The sequence below is a fragment of the Epinephelus moara genome, chromosome 5 (assembly GCF_006386435.1).
Source record: "Epinephelus moara isolate mb chromosome 5, YSFRI_EMoa_1.0, whole genome shotgun sequence".
Taxonomy (NCBI): domain Eukaryota; kingdom Metazoa; phylum Chordata; class Actinopteri; order Perciformes; family Serranidae; genus Epinephelus; species Epinephelus moara.
In genome coordinates, this window is record NC_065510.1 from 37,289,301 (window position 1) to 37,308,397 (window position 19,097).

At 38.5% G+C, this 19,097-nt stretch overlaps 2 protein-coding genes across 2 annotated transcripts; one reads left to right on the forward strand and one right to left on the reverse strand.

Moving 5' to 3' along the window:
• Positions 1-132: 132 nt before the first annotated feature.
• On the reverse strand, positions 133-4,634 carry LOC126390441 (uncharacterized). The gene is made up of 6 exons (XM_050044748.1): positions 4,433-4,634; positions 3,742-4,008; positions 1,927-2,042; positions 1,099-1,227; positions 867-977; positions 133-770 (listed from the first exon to the last, which is right to left on the reverse strand). Exons 1-6 carry the CDS (start codon positions 4,524-4,526, stop codon positions 708-710), a joined length of 780 nt encoding a protein of 259 aa, XP_049900705.1. The 5' UTR covers positions 4,527-4,634; the 3' UTR covers positions 133-707.
• A 3,344-nt stretch (positions 4,635-7,978) lies between these two features.
• Positions 7,979-13,101, forward strand: si:ch211-243a20.3 (uncharacterized protein LOC100151507 homolog). Its single transcript, XM_050044905.1, has 4 exons — positions 7,979-8,294; positions 9,727-9,870; positions 10,131-10,260; positions 12,555-13,101. Exons 2-4 carry the CDS (start codon positions 9,756-9,758, stop codon positions 12,865-12,867), a joined length of 558 nt encoding a protein of 185 aa, XP_049900862.1. The 5' UTR covers positions 7,979-8,294; positions 9,727-9,755; the 3' UTR covers positions 12,868-13,101.
• Positions 13,102-19,097: the final 5,996 nt, after the last annotated feature.

Genomic DNA, 19,097 nt, shown 5'->3' on the forward strand with positions numbered 1-19,097 from the left:
AGGAGCGTTGCTATTGGCTCGTAGAATCCATAGCTCGCAATTTCATTGGTCAGGGTGGCGCTTAATAGAAGGAAATGCCCAAATTAGGAAATATGCTACAGAAACACAGACAGCAGAGGCAGGTGACAGATTTATTTATTACTTTATTTATTAATTCAATTTATGTTGTAGAGCTCTGAGGTACTTATGGTATTTTATACTTTCACTACAACATATTTCAGAGGGAAACACTGCACTTTTTAAAATTTATTGTAGATTTTATTCCACTACATTTATCAGGCAGCTGTAATTACTATATACTTTTCAGAATCATATTTTAAACATATAATGCATAGTAATACAGAAAATGTCACCCCCAACAATAAATTCAATAGTTAGTATTCTCTCCACCACAGCCAGCTACAACATTACAATGTTAATGCATCCATAGTATTAATGTAATAAATTATGCTTTAAGAATGATAAAGGTCATTTTGCCTGCATAATGATTACTTTAGCATTTACTCTTTGAGGATATGTTTGCTGATAATGCTCTTGTATTTTTACTTGAAAAACATGTTCATGTAACAGTATTTTAACATTTTGGTTTTGTGACTTTTACTTTGAAAGAATCTGGTAGCAGGTAAAAATGACACAGCAATGCAAACTGAGATCATCTAAGTCATAAACACTGTATCACAATCTGCTGATAAAAGTTTATTTGTGATTCAAAAGTTTTCATAGACAGACTCAAATACGCCTTCTTGCTGGTCTTGTGTGGATTGTGCCATCTGTGGGGGAAGTAGAACACAGGTCACTGTCTGCATGTTTCATTGTTTTCCACTGATAACAGAAAAAGTGACGAAGCACCTGAAGTGCACACTGACCGTTTCTTTGGGTTCTTTTATCTTGGGTTTAGCTTTGCTTTGGCCTGGCATCCTGTTAGCAGCCGAGAGATCCAGCACATCATAAATGGACCTGGGCCGAGTCTCCAGACTCTGAGAAGATTATACATGTGAAAAAAATTAAAATATGGATGCAGAGCATACAGGGAACAACAATGAAGTGGCACAATTTAATTCAAGTGAAATATATACGGATGAGTAGAAAGGTGCTTACAGCATAGAAAGAGTTGGACAAAGATGTTATTGCATTGACGTTGTCTTCCTCCGTTTCGCTCTCCTTCATTTTTTCTCTGTTCTGCTTTCGTTTCCTGACAGTGTCACCACCTTCAGTGATGGGTTCTTTCTAAACAACAAAAAAGGCGATTAAAAAAAGTAAAACAACTGGATGACATGCAAACTTAACTAGAGCTCATGAGGCACATGAGGGTTTTCCTCTGGAGTAGCAACTTCCTCTCTAGTTTCTATCTTTTGACAGGACTCAGAGTTAACTAAATGCTTGAATGAAATGCTTTACACTTAATAATCTGGGTTTATAGCAGGAAAAGACCTGCCTTTAGACTTGTGCTATAAAAACACTACAGTCACTGACAGGATGAGGCAACACTGAGTGTTTTTGAGTAACACAAAGTAGTTCCTGTCCTACAGATAGGACACCAGACCAGACCAGTTTTCCAGTCTGACTACCTGTATTGTACAGTCAACCGTGTCAAAGGGAGGTTACTTAGTTGCTGGTATACAGCCTTTTCAGTGATCTTATTCAAAAAGTGTAGACTTGATAGGATTGTGATTATTACAGGCTGATCTATATTAAGTAGAGGCTTGATGACAACTATCGAATTGTTGCAAATAATTATTATTTTTGGGTCGATCAACTAAATATAATTTGAATATTTAAAAGACTCAGTTTCATCTAGAGCTTCAGAAACTAATCTACGACATGGCCTGTCAGTTTCATCATATCCCTCAGACTAAAGCAACATTCTTCCATTGCAACATGCATGTTTCTCAATGTCTGCCAAGCCATGAGCAGGGCTAAACTTACCCCATGTTCTCTGAAGACAATCACTGAGCCGACTACACTGACAACCAGCAGCAGACCAGTAATGATGATGACTATGTAGAATTGTGTGTAATCCCGTATTTCACTGTAGCCTTCTCCTGAAAAACATCCACCATGTAATGTCAGTCTGTGCAGGGATGTTGCAGGACTTTTTGTATCTTTTGTATTTCAATAAAAACTGAATACACTGTCAGTTTCGGTATTAGTCTAATTATTAGACTAATGCTGACATTTTTTTTTTTGCAAAGAATGCAAAACTATTAAAGAGATAATAAAGATAAACATATATTTATGTTACACAAAATTATGTGTATTTTATTTCTTTTTTTAATTATACATTTACTTTGTCTTGGAATATATACTATATTTTCTTCTTTTTGGGGGCTCTAACTATCCTTTAAATGAAATCATCAGTTGGTTGAGCTGCTCACAGTTCATGCCCTGTCACAATGAAGACCTATTTAAAACCAGCAAATTCCACAACATTGCCTCTTTAGGCATTACAGTGAGAAGCTAACTTGTTAGCAAACACTGTGTAAATAAGTGACCTAAAACCTTATTCAACAGTTTATGTGACCTTATGCCAAACAGGTCCTGTGTTGACACCAAGCAGTTGGGAATGGAGCTGGAATACAACTTTGGGTCTGTCATGTGATGCCACTGAGCCCAAAAAGACTTTTTTTTTCTTTTTGAGGTACAGTCAACTTCCCAGTATGAACACTTAAAACAGCCCATGGTAAAAACATTTTGTCCTAAAAGTTGTACATTTCACTAAAAGCCGAATCCAGAGGTATTTTCCTACTATCATACATGTATGCACTTTTGACAGATTTAGGGGTTAAAGGAAAGCTAGTGCGCTTGCCCTATGGGCCCAAGGATGCAGAAGACCTGGGTAATTTCATACCCGGAATTAGAACTTTTTGGTTTTATTTGCCACTGAGCAACTTTCGTAAGAATGAACAGGGCCCCGCCTCCAATGCTGTATCCAGTTCTCTTTACACATCTTCAGCTGATACTTCCATAAATACGTCTTCTAAAGGCTGTACTTCCTTCCTTTCAATCAATTGTTGCCCACAACGGTTCCAGGCAAATTTATCTTCAATTAATGTAAAAAAAAGTAACTTTTATACTTTTAATATTTTTCATACTATGCCACAGTGCTGCGAGACAGAAAATGACGAGGAGCAAACCTGCCCCACATCCAGTGGTTCTTCACTGTAAAGCAGCAAAAAAGGTTGTGGACAGTTATTTACAGAGAGCTCACACCTTGTTATCACCTCAAAGTTAAAGATCTCATACAAAGACAGAACTGAAGAAATGTATTAAAGGTCCAGTTTGTAGGATTTAGCAGGATATATTGGCAGACATCGAAATAATAACTATGTTTCCTTTAATGTAGAATCGTCTAAAAATAAGAATCATGGTGTTTTGGTTGTCTTAGAATGAGACATTTATATCTACAGAGGGAGCGGGTCCTCTTCTTTGGAGATCACCATGTTGCTCCGCCATGTTTCCACAATAGCGCAGAATGGACAAACCACTGGTTTTAGATAGGGCTCTTTGCATTTTTGAGTCAGTCACCATGGTTAGAAGCCCCTCCTTGACGAGCAGCATTGGAAAAACACTGATTTTTTTAAATGTGAAACTGCTTTAATCAGTGTTTTTACCGGTTTAATACCACTAAATCCCCCTAAATCTGACACACTGGACCTTTAAATCTGGTAACTGCTTTGTTACTACCTTAAAAATCTATTTCAGTTCCATCTTTGAGTCACATTAATATCTTTTCATACTCACTTCTCACTTGAAGAAACCAGTACACCTTCTCAGTACCATAGCTGCAGCTGTATTCTCCTGAAAGGCTCAGATTTTTTGGCTCCAAAATCAGGTTGAGATTTTGTGGCTGGTCAGATTCATGGATTTCACACGTGTATATCTCGTTGCCTTTAGGATCAGAGCATATCAGCACATCTGAGGTGTGGTTCGCTGGTATCTTCAACTCACAGCTAATGTTGAGATGTTCGCCCACAAAGGCCACAAAGACTCGGCCCTTCAGGCTGAGTTCTGTGAGGGGACACAACATAGAGGTTAATATTAGAGCTAGAGTGATTAGTTGATTAATCAGTCAGTCATTTATTAAGCAAAAACATCAAACATTCTCTGGTTCCAGCTTCCCAAATGTTCTCAAGTCTGTTTTTCTCTCTTTTATATCATTTTAAAATAAGTCTTTTGGGTTTTGGTGTGACAAAAGAAAAATATTTAACACTTAACCTTGAGTTTTGGGAAACCTTGACACATTCTTCACTATTTTTGGAAATTTATAGATGTAAAGAATACATAATATAAACAATAATAACATAACAAAACAATACATTGGTAATGGAAATAATTACTAGTTGTCTTTGGCTAAAAAAACTAAATCAAAGAGGTACATTAGTTTTTGTCACCCTTTCAAGTACAGTGTCAAAATATAGTCTGAGAGGTTTACCTGTTGTGCCTGATCCAGAGCATACAGAGAGGAAGACAAAGACAGATATCCAGGTGGAGATTAACGAAAGATGCCAAACCTGTTGCGCTCCCATGTTGCGATCTTTGAGGTTTGTGCAAAGATGTTTCTATTTTAACCTTCTTTTTCGTTGAGGTTGTACCACTAATCTATTCAGTGTTTCAGTTTGTCTTGGTACATAAACTGCAGTGTTGAGTTTCCTGTTTCTGGCTAAACCACTTCCTCAAAATGTTCTCTTTTTCTGGACACTGACTCACTGGGGACACTAAAGAGACCAGAGCACTAATGAAAAGAGCCTTTACAACTTGATGCATGATATTTCACATTAAAGTCTGAGAGCACTGCACACCACAAGGATATGGATAAGATAAGGATAAGCATAGAAATAATATTATACATTATTATGTTATTATGTATGTTATGTTATTCTAACTTGCTTGGTATTGTCTTAAGATTTCTGCTTGCATTATTCTGTTACGTCAGCCTCTGGATGTGCAATGCTGGCTTTCCTCCACAGTGAGACGGTGTTGGAGAAATTACAAGTGTGAGCTGTGATCACACACCTCGTCATGTGTTTTTTTAAGAGACAGAAGAAGCGAAAGACTCAAGAATGGAGGGAGAAATACGGTGTGTGAGTGTGTGTGTGAGAATAGGGAGAGAGAGCGAAAGAGAGAGAGAGAAGCTGGAATTCAGCTGAAGGTGACAAACTGCCTGTTGCTAATGTGAACCAGCTGCGGCTGATGTCAGTGACTTCTTCACAGCGGTAACTCTCTGTTGAATCACTTTCTGAGGCTGCCAGGAGAGGCGTGCAGATGCTGAAGTGCAGCGGTTATTATTGTCATTTAACCCCATTTGTTTGTCTGTTTTTCTTTCCTCTCTACACTTGACTCTTTCACCATTTTCTGTCTTGGCTGCATTAGCGGCCAACTCTGACCTCATCTCAGCCGCAGCATGAAAACAGACACAGAAAGCTGGAATAACATCTGGATGCCAGTCAATAAAGAATAATTCATTCCATTTCATCTCACATCTCCTGCGCTCCTTATCTCCCCTCTTTCCTGAGCAGTGAAGTCTACAAATCCTTTACTTTATACAAACATTGGTGGATTAGCACTAAGATTGAAAAAAGTACAACATAAAAGAACAGTCCTCCTGAATGCACACGCAGATTTTAACATATCTGATGTTTGAATCTGAGACAGGTAACATTGATTTTTTTTAAACCACACTGACTGGAAAGACTGTCAGTGTTGCATATTAAATATTATTTGCTTTAAAACATTGTGGATGAAATGTTCAATATCCCCTGATGTTAAAAGTCTGGAATTAGGAACTTTACTTTAGTTCTCAGCTACAATTCTAAGAAACTTTACTGAAGTATTTCCATTTTCTGCTACTCTATGCTTCTACTCCACTACATCTCAGAGGGAAATATTAAACTTTTGTTTACTAAATTATCTACTATAAAGTTATATTTTAAATTAAAAGTTAAACTGTATGTGTATATATGATTTGATATGATATAATAGGATATGAGTGTACAGATTAACAGATGATTTGTACTGATTAAGATTCAACAGAAGTTTGTGATCGAGGGACTGGTGGTGGTGGCTGCTGACTGCTGAGGCCGATGAGGCTGATGAATCCGTAAAGACTAGGTAGTGATGGGGAGGTGAGAGTGCACAGGACAGCAGCAAGAAAGAACTATGGCAGAGAAAGAGCCTTATTTAAAATGAGGAACAGTAACGTGACTGAGATGGCAGAGAGAGAAGGTGTATTGCTGTGCTATTGGTTGATTGTAAATCAGCTGATGACTCAACTGACCTACCCAGATAATGACACCTAGAGATAGTGAGTGAGCAGGGTGAGAAAGAAACTCACAGCCTGAGAAAGAAAAGTACTGTCATCCTGACTGAGCTTTCGCCAGAGCCTCATTTGTTGCTGCCAATCAAAACATGAAAGTAGCAAGGGACTTTTATTTTATTTTGATGACCTGCTAGAATGCAGCTCATAGATGTAATAATGCCTCCAGTAAACAAGGTTGCAATCTGCCGAAAACCGAAGAAGATGAGGCAACTGTGTACATTTGAAAGAGGAAGTACCGTGACATTCCACAATAAACTGATGCAGAAAAGGCACAAACTGGTGCAGAAAATTCACCACAGTGTAACAAAGCTTACACCCTTGCCCCAAAGTATATAAAGTCATTAAAAGTAGCGTCACCTCAGCCTCCTATAACTTTAGGCAAGGCAAGGTAAGGCAAATGTATTTATACAGCACAGGTCATACCCAAAGTGCTTTACAGATTAGTCAAGGCAAAGATCATTGTAGCCCAATCACAAAGCATGCCCCAAAGGGCTGTATAGATAGTGATTCCAATTCAATTTTAATTTCAATTTAATTATTAGGTCCAATATCACAAATCACTATTAGCCTTTAAGTCATTCTACAGCTAACAAATATTTCATCAGTGATTATTCTGCTTATTACTTTTCACTTTTCACTACTTTCCATTCTTCAAATGTCATTTTGTCCGTCCGAAAACTAGTTCAAAAACCAAAAATATTCATTTTATTGTGTTGTAGGAGCATGAAGAGAAGGTCATTCTTACATTTTGCTAGAAAAATATGTCAGTGATTAAAAATGTATTTTCTGTTGATAAATCAGTTGATGGAGTTCTACATTTAAGTTCAGCTTACTTGTTAATGCATCAATGATGTCGATCCAGAAACATAATACTTGAACACTCACAGATTATCCCTACTGACTGCTCTTACTTATGGTACTGTGAATACATTTTGTTAATCCATGTCTATTTTTTTTTTTTTTTTTACTTGAAAGTGAGTATTTTTACACGTGTTACAGTTATGGTACTTTTACTTGAACAACCATTCAGAATACTTCTAAAATCCTCAAACGTCCTTTCAGAGTGTATATGCTGTAGATTTTATTCTTATAATTTTTACTGATTTAATCAGCACTTTATTGCTGTAGCTGGTGGAAGCGGAGTACTTTATAAATGCTAGGGTAGAGCAATATATAAAAATGCATCAGTTTGTATGGGAATCTTAACCAGAATACCTACAGCTGTCAGATAAATGTGGTGAAGTGAAAGTGTTGAGGAGCAGGAAATAGTAACACGAAGTAAAGTAAAGAACAACTTCTTGCTCTCCTAAACACAGTGAGTCGAGGGTAAATACTCTCAGCTGCTTGGTCCTCAGATTTGAATAATTATCTTTCTGCATTCTTTAACCAGGCAGAATTTAAGAAATATGTCTCTGAGGTGTGTTGGGGCTGCGAGCTGCTTTTGTGGGGGTAAAGGCCAAACGGTGAGAAGCAGAGAGAGATGAAAAAGGGCTATAACTCAAGTTTCAAGCAGAAACTGGATCCTGCAGCAGAGTGAGATCGCAGCTTCGGACACATATACCTGTCTGTTCCACGGAGCGGTGAAGAGGAGGAGACTTAAATTATGAGAATTAACTGAAACACGAGGACGTTCTGCACATCTGGCAACAACTGGATGTCATAGTGTGTGTGTCAGAGAGACAGAGTAGGAGTTGGGGCGTGTGTTGGGGTGTAAAGATACGACAGCTTTCCACGAATACGGAGTCTTTAAACTCAGCACTGGACCTGCCACACTCTCTTCCTAATTATATTACAGCTGCAAGGCAAGGGTGGAGAGAGCATCAGAGAAAGTAGGAGAGAGTGAGAGGGGAGAAGAAATAAGGAGAAAAGAGCGGGGCAGTGGCACAGAGTGGAGAGGCGAGAGAAGAATCTGGTATTCAAACTAGATCGGAGAAGGACTTCCTGCTGAGAACTGAAGCATCATCATCATTTCAAAGTCGTGAGTATCGGCTCATTTGCTCTCTTTTTCCCGCCTGTGATGCTTCTACCAGTGAACTGTTGGTCCGCAGAGATAAGACATGGAGTTATTTCATCACAAACAACTCTCATCATAGTGAAGGGACACTGGTTCACGGCTTGATTGTTTGATGTGTTTGTCCAGATGTGAAACAAGCTGTATCAGATTACAGTTTGGCTAATTTTCACTGTGCCTTTGATCAGCCTCCAAATTCATATTCCCTGAAAACATTTATAATACCTCAGCAATGAGTCATTGGCTTATTATTGTCCAGTGTGATTCACAGACTTTGTCATATGGATGCAATCCCGCTGTTTCTTTTTTCTCCTCTTTTCTGGGTCGCCTGCCTTCACCTCCTCTCTTGTTTTTCCTCTCGCACCTGGAGTCACAGGATTAGAGTAAAGATTTGAGAACTTCCTTTGTTTTGTCAGATTGGGCCGCAGTCTTTAACTTCTCATAACACCTGTCACAGGACAAAAAGGCAGCTTTCTTCAGGCCTTTAACTAAAGTGAGTGGATTTTGAAAGGATTTTTTAAAGACTAGTGCACTTTTATAGATTTATGGATGCCTTTATAGTTCAAAGAACCTCACTACCTGCGCAGGGACAATCTCACAGTGGTAGAACAACCATTCAAAAGGGAAATAATACCACAGTGATGCATGTAAAAGTTACCTACAGAAGTAAGAGCAGCAAAATGTAGTTAAGTGTCAGCTGCACAGCTCTTTTATTTGAATTCAGATATATTGTGCATATTTAATACTTGATTTTTGCATCATGTGTTTTTTGTAATTTTCTCTTACCATGTTTTTTTTATGCAGAGTGACACTAAAACTAATTTATTGTTCATGAAAACCTGGCAATAAACTGGATTCTGATTCTCAAACGTTTAAGTATGATAAAGATTGGCCTATTCCAGAGCGCTATCCTATTACATATTCACTAATGTGTTAACAATCGGCTGTTTTAATGTTGTAGTTGGGAAAACTGGAGAAAATCTATTCAGCCATAAAAATGCATGATATTACATAGACTGATTATTTTTATGACACAATTTGTGTGTAAAATCTTTATCTGCAGAGTAATTCTAGTTGTCAGACAGGCCTAAATGTAGTAGAGTGTAAAGTATAAAGTAGCAGAGAATGGAAAAGTATAAGTATATCAAAACTGTAGTTAAGTAAATGTACTTACCTATGCGTTTTCCATCACTGGATACAGATGTGTGTGCACATCTGCTGACTCTTTCCTGGCTGGTGCTCATGGAACCTGTCTGTGTTTGATCACTTCTTTTATTTCTTTCGTTTGTGTTTGTGTTCGTTCCGTCTGCGTTAAAAAGAAAAACAACTTTATCTGTTTATTTTTAACAGATGATACATACGTTTTGAGGTTTTCTCTCTCTCTTTTTTTTTTTTTAAGAAAAAGGGGGGCGTGTCTATCTGCTCATTATGGCCCCTCCCTCTCTGTTGATGCTGCTGATGGTGGTTACCATGGCAACTGGGGCCCGTTCAGCCAGCGAGGAGAATGAACTGGATTATGGGTACTGGAACTATAGAGAGGGAGGTAAATCGCCGTTTGATGTCTTAACGTTATAGAGACACGAGGCCTGCTAATCACTGAGTGATAAAATGTTTGAAGCTGTGAATTATGAAAAGAATTTATTGGTGAACTGAATGAAAAGCAGAAATTTAAGAAACTCTACAGAGATAGAGATAAATATTTGGATGTTAAAGTGATTAGAACACATGTGCCTGTAAAATTCATGATTCATTCAGGCTGTTTTCTTTAAATCGAGGCCTGATGGTGGGATGTTTTGGTTTCAGCTGATAGTGTGAATGTAGCCTCAGTGCGCAGCGTCACCAGAGTTTTAGACGCCTGGGGAAAACGCATCTTCCGTGAGATCAAGACTTTACTGCACTCTCAGCCCAGCACACTGCTGCCTGACTACTCCAGGTACCTTTAACACCTCTATCACCCTCTAATGTGCTGTCTGAGCTGCCTTAGAGTGATGTATTCTGCTCCATCACTTCTTTAAAGGTCCAGTGTGTAGGATTTAGGGGGAAATACTGATGGAAATAGAATATAATAAGTACATTATCTTTAGTTTATAATCACCTAAAAAACTTTCTACCGTTGCCCAGAACAGACAAACCAAACAATGCCTTAGACAGATTTGCATTTTTTCATTGGCCACTGATTTTTTTCATGTGAAACTGCTTTATTCAGTGTTCTTAAACTTTAAATCACTGGGTCCATTTGTTTTGGAGAGGAAAAGACCTCTGTGGAGGTTTTTACCAGGGGCTGAATTATCCACATGACCTGAACAATGAACACTGAAGGAATTCTTACTGGGAGATGTTTCACCAGGTTACAATCTGCAATCCTCACTGCTAGACGTCACTAAATCTCCCTAAATCTCACACAGTGGAGCTTTAACTGGCACACCACGACCAACAGTCTGTCATATTTTACCAGTGGTACTGTAAGTGACATGCAGGGCTGAAACTACTTTTGACCATAACTGTAGACTTTGGGGGGAATTTTCAACATGTGTATTTGTCCCCCTCACCCCAATAAAAACCAGACAGGTATAAAATAATGGACATAGCCATGGTGACATCACCCATTGGTTTGAAGACTCGAGTTTTTGGCCGTTGCCATCTTGGATGATTGGAACCACCCACCTCTGACCATATTTAGACAAGTGATAACCCTTATGCTAGCTGCTAGCTTGGTTAGCACAGTGCATTTACAGCTACGTTTTTGTTTGCTAGCGAGAAACCAGTTAAACAAAATGTAGCCTACTTACCAGAAAAGCTGAACATTCGACTCCTAAGAGGGTCTTTAGTACAAGCAAACACCAACAAGACTTTTTAGGCAATCAAAATGTTACAATAAACTTTCATGAACTGAAAACGCACTGGTAGCGACTTGTCAATGGACGGCACCCACCTGTCACTCATAGAAGGTCACGGCCACAATTATGCACAACTTCAAGCCTTTAGAACATTTCAACAGGTGAGTTATATAAAATTTCACTCACCGTCCAGCTGTCATATAAATGGGTGAAGTATTTATGGAGACCAAAACATGTTTATTTCTGCTGTAAGGTTGGACATATTAACATGGGGGTCTGTGGGGATTGACTCGTTTCGGAAACAGCCTCTAGTGGCCGTTAGAGGAACTGCAGTTTTAGCACTTGTCTTGAGGCACACTCACATACACACCCCTCAAGTTCCTTCATCTCAGACCTGCAGGTTATTGCTTGATAAACGCATGAGAGTAGCAGGGAATGTTCTCAGTATTTCAGTCAATTACATTTATATGAATTTAGTTCAAATAGGCTATTTAATTCTCCCTCATGGGACAATTTGAGGCAAGATGCAAACATGCACACAATTTACTTACACTCATAAAAACACAAACGTTCATGACCTGAGGAGGAGTTTACAGTTACCAACAATTACACACAAATTACACATAATAGGTTGTTACTGGTTCATTCTGATAATTTTTATTTTATTTGTGGACTTAACATGTTTAGAATTAAACTGTAAATAAAACTGTTTTTCCATCAGGATTGTATTCCTGGCTGTAGAAGTCTTTGAACCTCAGCTTTTGTGTAAATTGGATCTCCACAAGATAAAAGTTCCTTCTTGACCATGGAAACAGTACTTTGCAAAACATCATAAAGTACATCATCATATCACATAGTCTAGCAGACATTTTACCATGTTATCATGAAATTTTAGCCTGTATTTTGAAATGTAAGCTTTAAAGGTAACAAGAACTCCATGAAATTGGTCTAAAAATTTGGACATTGACAACTGTGCAAACGCCCTTTGCTGATGAAGGTGATGTGATATGATCACAAGAATGGACCATGTGGTGAGACAGTCCCAACTACAGAAGATATGACGGTTAAGCAAATGAAATAACAGAAGATTTCAAATTATTGTTTTGTTTTTCAAAACTCCCTTGTAACGTCATTAACTCATTCTGCAGCCAGTCTAATGATATAAAGCGATATTAAAGAATATTATAGTGCATGAGGGTGCAGTTAAAGCACATCAGCACACTGTAAGGCAATAATTAATTTAAACAAGTTATAATCAGCTACCCTATCACAACATACTGCTCTTCCCAGCTGTAAAGATATTCATGTAATTTATAATGTATATAGTCTTATATATTATATTCTACAGTATATGATCTGTGAAGCTGAGCCTCCTCTGTTTGTCCTGCAGGGTGCGCCCTCTATCCGAGTCCGTCAACGATCTGTTCAGAGAAGTCTCCCTACTGCGCAGGCGCATCACCGAACTCTCTCATCGCCTAGCAACCCTGGAACCGTTCCTCCGTCACCACGGCTACCGGGAGGTGGAGGAGGGGGAGGCTCTGGCACCTTCAAGCCTGAGAGGAGAGGTGGCGAGATTGGCCCGGTACACCCCGAGGACCCCGGCCAGGGCGAGCCCACCGAGGGGGAGCCGGGTGGTGAGGAGGAGACGGGTGAGGGTCCTGAATAACGGAGGAGGAGTGAAGCTGGTGCAGAGAGAGAGATAGATACAGTGATGGAGGGAGGCTGGTGTCGGTGTGTGACACACAGAGAGCTTCTGAAACTATCAGGCTTATATGATGTAAGAAATGCATTTTTATATGTTAGGATTTCATTTTGATAAAATAACATAAAGGCATATATGACAATGAAACACAGACACTGTTCTGTGAGATCAGAGATTATGATTATTGTTTGTATTAGTAGATAGGCTAAATAAATCATATCTTTAATAAATACTTTTAATGATTATTAGCCTATTATTATTATTTTATTGTCCAGCTCTTAATGTCAGGTGAGTTCAGACACATTCAGAAACACAGACATCCTTCCAACACTATACATCTATATTATTATTATTACTATTATTAGCTATTTGTATAGCATCCTTAAAATGTGTATTTTTAAAGGTTTATTATTGACATTGGAAACATTGAGTGGCTCACTTTTTTACTTTTCATGTATTGGTACATAAACAAATGAGTATTCCGTGTTAATTTAATTAATATTTAACTGCTAGAAAAACCAATCACATGGCTGCACGAGACTGGTGAAAACTGGCTTCATCAAATTATTATTATTATCTGGTCATTTGGGATAGTGGCCATGTTAAATAAAGAAAACATGTTGCAAGAATAAGCAGCAAAGAATGGGATGATTTTAAAAAAGAGAATATTCAGTAGTGTAGTGGTAGCTGATGAGGTGGGTGTACCTGCTACGCAGATGGGTAGGTTATGGAGGAAGTGGGTTTACTCTACTATATATTCCAATGGCTTTTTGGCTGATAGGTGGGTATACCTCATATACCCTCCACCACACCAAGTAGTATATATTTTTTTTTCTCAATTTCATGGTAATGTTCTTATTAATATGATTATTTATTTTCATGTGTTATTAATTTACTAAATATTGACCACTAAGCTAAAGGCATGTATAGTGGACTCCAACTTAAAAGGGTTAATAACTTTTTTTTTTGTGAAGTTTTGTTAACTGATGAGGACCCACTCAGCCCTATAAAACAGTTGTATATTCAAAAGTATATATATATTTAAAAAAGGCATTTACAGAGTTTGAAAGATGTGGCCATTTACCAGTAAGAGAGGAAGATATCGAACTGCATTGTGGGAAATGTAGGATCCAGTGTTTTTGAAGCTTCAATCACACCACCGAGTGTCAGGATATCTCTACTGCTTCATTTCTTTCTTTCCTTTTCTTTTTCAAATCTGATTCTTGTGAGTCCCCCAAACTCAGTGGAAGTCGAATATTAAATTGATAGAGGAGTCCTTTATAAACATATATTTAGAAAAATAAAAAACAAAACTGCACCCCCCCCCACCAAATGTATTCTAGTTTTACACCAAAAACCTACATGTGTCTTTTCAGTAGCATCTGTCACCACTGTGTTTTGTTTCTTTACACCTGCCTTACCTCCAGTCACACATGAAATGTACCTAAACTACACACAGTAACCGGAGGATGCCATGTTGTTACCACATGGTGTCAGTGCTCTCCTGCTGCCGTAACCACATGTGACATTACAACTGATTCATGGAAGCTTGATCTTTTGTTTTTTTGCTCAGCTGAAGTCAGGCACGGTCCTCATGGGCCCAGCAGGGGGTGCCTATTATCTGCTAACATAATTATATTGTTTGCATATGGTGATCTGCTATGTGTGTGTGTGTGCGTCTGTGTGTGTGTTGTGGGCACAGGCATCAAACTTTATGCCTTCATTAAAACTTTGCCAAGTGTTTCTACAGCAACCAGTTTCTCTCCTCTTCTTCTACAACTCCACTTGTCATCCACGCCACACTCTGCAGCGTGTTCCTCCTCTTTTCTCTCACTTTCTCTCTTTTCCAACCAGCGTCTGCACACTCGCCACTTGTCAGTTCCTCTTTTGTTTCCTTCTGCATGGGTTTCATCCCCTTTTTTTCTTCAAACTGTAATCTGTACATCAAGCACCCCTCCTCTTCTTCCTCCTCCTCCTACTCCTCCTTCTTCTCTCCTCTCTACACTGCTATGTGTGGGTGTTAAGCTCAGGCTGTACTTTCCATTTTGGTATTGTATTGTCAATGCATTGTTGCATCCAATCCAGTTAAGATGCTGTGGGAATACTGTGTAAATCTCTCTCTCTCTCGCTCTCTCTCTCCCTGTCTCACTTTCTACACCCCTCTCCCCATCCCTGGAAAAAGAGCCAGTTGCTAGGTAACAGTTAATTGTCAAGAAGTAGTTACATGTGTTGCAATGCATCCTGAGGTTGTTGGTTTGGTGTGAGGAGTGAACAAATGAGCAAGAACAGAGAGAAAATAGTAAAGATTTTTTTTCTCCTCAGAAGCAGGAGATAAAAACTGATTAAAAGATTATTTCAACCGCCTCACCTCCTTCTGTGTCAGCATCCAACACCATCGATGTTAAAATTCTCCCACCAAATCTATACACACAAGGCATCGGTACATTTTCAAACCTGCAGGTTTCTTTAAATAACTCCTGTTGCTGGACAAGGCTTTCAGAGTAAAGAGAGTGTGAGGAGTGAGGGGGAGGGAGGTTTTTGGGGGGCTTTGATCTCGGCTGCTCGGTTCAGTTTGCATCACTTCTACCTTCCCTGTCTTTCTCTCTTTTTTTCCTCCCCTGCCTCTTGCTCCACCTTTTTTACACTTCAAACCTCTTCATCTGTTTTCTCTTTGGTGTATAAAAACACTTGTCCAACATTAGTAACATCGATCTCACATGATAAGAGCCCTGTTTATGACACACAAAGCGAAGATGCAGTGAAAGGACAGAAGATGACACTCAGCTGCGGCCATTATCTCAGATCCACTGACGACCTACAGCACAGACATAATGATATAATCTGTTACAACATGTACACAGTACGTTTGAATGTCAAATATAAATAGGACACACGTGTACAAGTGTGAGGAGCTGTTGCTTGCTGCTGACCTGCGGACGCAACCATAAAATAAAAAAAGAACAAGACAAGTTAGTTTGAGATTTCTCATTTTTTATTAATACTCAACACTTTTATTCCAAAGAGACAGAAGAATAATATTTCTCAGCACTTATTTTCACATTGACTGTGTTTAATCTCATCTTCAATATTACTAAATAGTCAATCAAATTTGAAATACTCTCTTCACACAAGTAATTTCTCTCCATACAAAAAATGCGAGGGTGAACTAGATTTGTGTCGTATGTACATTTTTCACAATCTGTACAGCTCAGGGGTGGAGTCGTGTGATTTCTTCTGTGGCGAAAAAACACAAAAAACAGAAGATTAATCGAAGAGGAGAGAAAAGAGACTACCTCTGTAAAAATGCAACATATGATCTATTGTGCTTTCTGTGTACCGATTAATGATGGTGCTTTGAGAAAACAACCCTCTTAGCTGGTTTTGGACCAAATCAAACAGAAAATAAAAACACATCGACAAACCGTGACTCATTAAATGTGCACACTATCTGTGTGATAATAAACGATTGCACATAACCTGGCCTGAAGTCATTACAAAAGCAATTTTGCAAGGGGACCTACGAATCAAAGATTTATCCCAAATAGATCTATTATCTGCCGTTTTTGTACAGTTTTTTATCAAAAGTCCATGAGCGTGAGGTAAAGTATTTACATACAGCTTTATAATACATGTACAATAGACAATTATCTCTCATACACACTCTGTCTCTCTCCCATATGAGCACACACAGAGGTAATCAAGCGTATGTATTCAGGCACATACAATAACAGAAGTAATGAAACCAGATATTCAAAAGGAAAATAAGAGGAAAAGTAGTTGAAATGAAAAAAAGGCTTCTTCAGTGACGATGAATGTGTTAATCAAGACCTCAACCTTGTTTAAAAGCATTTACACAAACTATCAAGAAAACTGATCATTAATAAAAAGAAATGTTTTCTATCCTAGTGAAATCTTGAATCAATTTCGCCATATTTATCAAAGTATATTCAAAATTTTAGACTGTTAAGATTGGTGTCTTCTCTTGCACAAACAAGCACACGCACACACACACACCTACAGTACTACATGGATCATCAGTACCAATGAAATTGATAAAAATTCCAAATACTGTTCAAAAACACCCATTTGTTTCCTGGGCTAAAAGTTAAGATTTAAAAACAGAAATAAAGAAAAGTGTATACATGCAAGTCCTTACAAACACTAGAGACCCCCTAGTATCATACATACTGACTTGTCAACCAAGAGAAGGAAAAGTCTTCTTAAGTTTTGACTGGGATGTACAACAAACTAAATCTTAGACCCATTCAGTCAGATTGTGCTTAGGTTTCAAAATTTGGTTTGGCAAAATGACTCAAAGTCAGGTTTAGGTAAGAATAAATAACTGGAAATGGAGAATAGTTGTCTTAAATTGTGACCGATAGGCTTTTAATGGTAGAGAAGGCTGTCAATGAATAAAACACAACTTCTAGTTTTGTCTTTGTGAAGTGTTAGAGCAGATATGACCTGTGTGTCCAATGCTGTGGATTTGGGAGTCACCTTTTGTTCGGAATAACGTCAATGCTTTTAACTAAATGTACCACCTGCTTTTAGAAGGCTGTTTACTTCCTCCTGCCTTCCTCTCTTCTTTTTCTCCTCAAATGTCTGCAGATGACACAATCCACACAGGATCTTGGAGGACTTGAGGGCAAATTCTTTCCTCCATCAAAATCTCAGCATGTGAAACAGATTAAGGTCTGGCAGGGGGAGAAATCAAGGTTACAGTGCATACTGAAATTCTTCTTTCTGTTCTGTTTGGTGAAAAATGTGAGTTTGAGCAGAAATGACGACTGAGTAGAGGCAGGTTCTCTTGTTTGGACTGTAAGACGATAGCTTAAAAGAATACTTCAACATTTTGGGAAATATACTTTTTCTTGCTGAGAGAAGAAGATGAAAACTACTCTTATCCCTGTATGTTAAATACGAAGCCAGAGCCAGTGACCAGTTAGTTTAGCTTAGCATAAACACCAAAAATGGGGAGACAGCTAGCTTAGCTCTGTCCAAAGATCTGCCTACCAGCTCCTCTAAAGCTCACTAACATGTTATTTCTTGCTTGTTTAAATATAAAAAAGTGTAAGAGTGACAAGTTGTGGTTTTATAAACTATTTCTTGGCTGACTGGTTGCATGGCAACATTAAAGTTAGGCCTACTACAAGAAAATATCTTGTAAATAAGCCTCCTACATGTCAATTTTACACTTCAGTTTTTGTATGTATTACACAAACAATATATAATGTGTTAATTAGTGAGCATTGCATGAGCTGGTAGGTGTATTTTGTTACCTATGGACGGAGAAAGGCTCGCTGTTTCCATCTGTTTTCAGGCTTTATGCTAAGCTAAGCTAACTTGCTGGGGGCTGATATGAGAGTGGTATCTCCTCATCTAATGCTCAGCAAGAAGCAAATGTGTACATCCCAAAAAGTGAGTACCCACTGTACTATTTACTCAGCCCAGTCACCAAAAGAAAAGTTGGCTTTGTACACTTCTGCAAACCACAAAGACTTTACATTTTGTACATTCCATACATATCATATCAACGTTTCTAAAGTGACGTAGTTCATGAGCTGACTTTGTCATCAGGAGGTGGAGTGGATGGTGGACGGCTTTATTCCTAGGCGAGATGGCTGCTGCAGTCCACCACAGACAACTGTTCGAGACCAACAAACAACAAAACCAGTTGTTTCCTGCTGTTTTCATATATTGTTTTTATGTCTTCCTATGAAAAGTAATGCACCAAAATTCGCACATATCCCATGTCATGACGAGCCTGTAATTTGTGCATAACACTCATATTTTGGAAGGCTGCGATCACGTGACCAGTGTGCTGACTTATGCAAAGAAGGAATCAGTCCTGAGCGGCCCAGGTAGGAGGCAGGTTGGGGCACTGAATGGGCCGTAAAACAGAGGATCTTCCACTGGTACTTTCCCCAGGAGACCTGTGTTTGGATCCATGTGAACCTTGCATCACTTTAAGGTACAGCCTTACCATGGTTCTTTTCCTAAACCTAACCACAGTAACTTTATTTGCCTAAATCTAACCTCTGCAACAGGTTAAGTACATGACATCATATATAGGCCGCTAATTTATAAGATATCATATGAACCGTTGTATGAGGATATGGTTTTTTTTTTTAGCAAGTCATTGCAGCGTTTCCTGTGGCTTTTTAGCCAACAAACGTGGTTGTACTTTACTACTTTTGTACTGCCTTTCTAGCCTTGATTGTGGCACCAAAA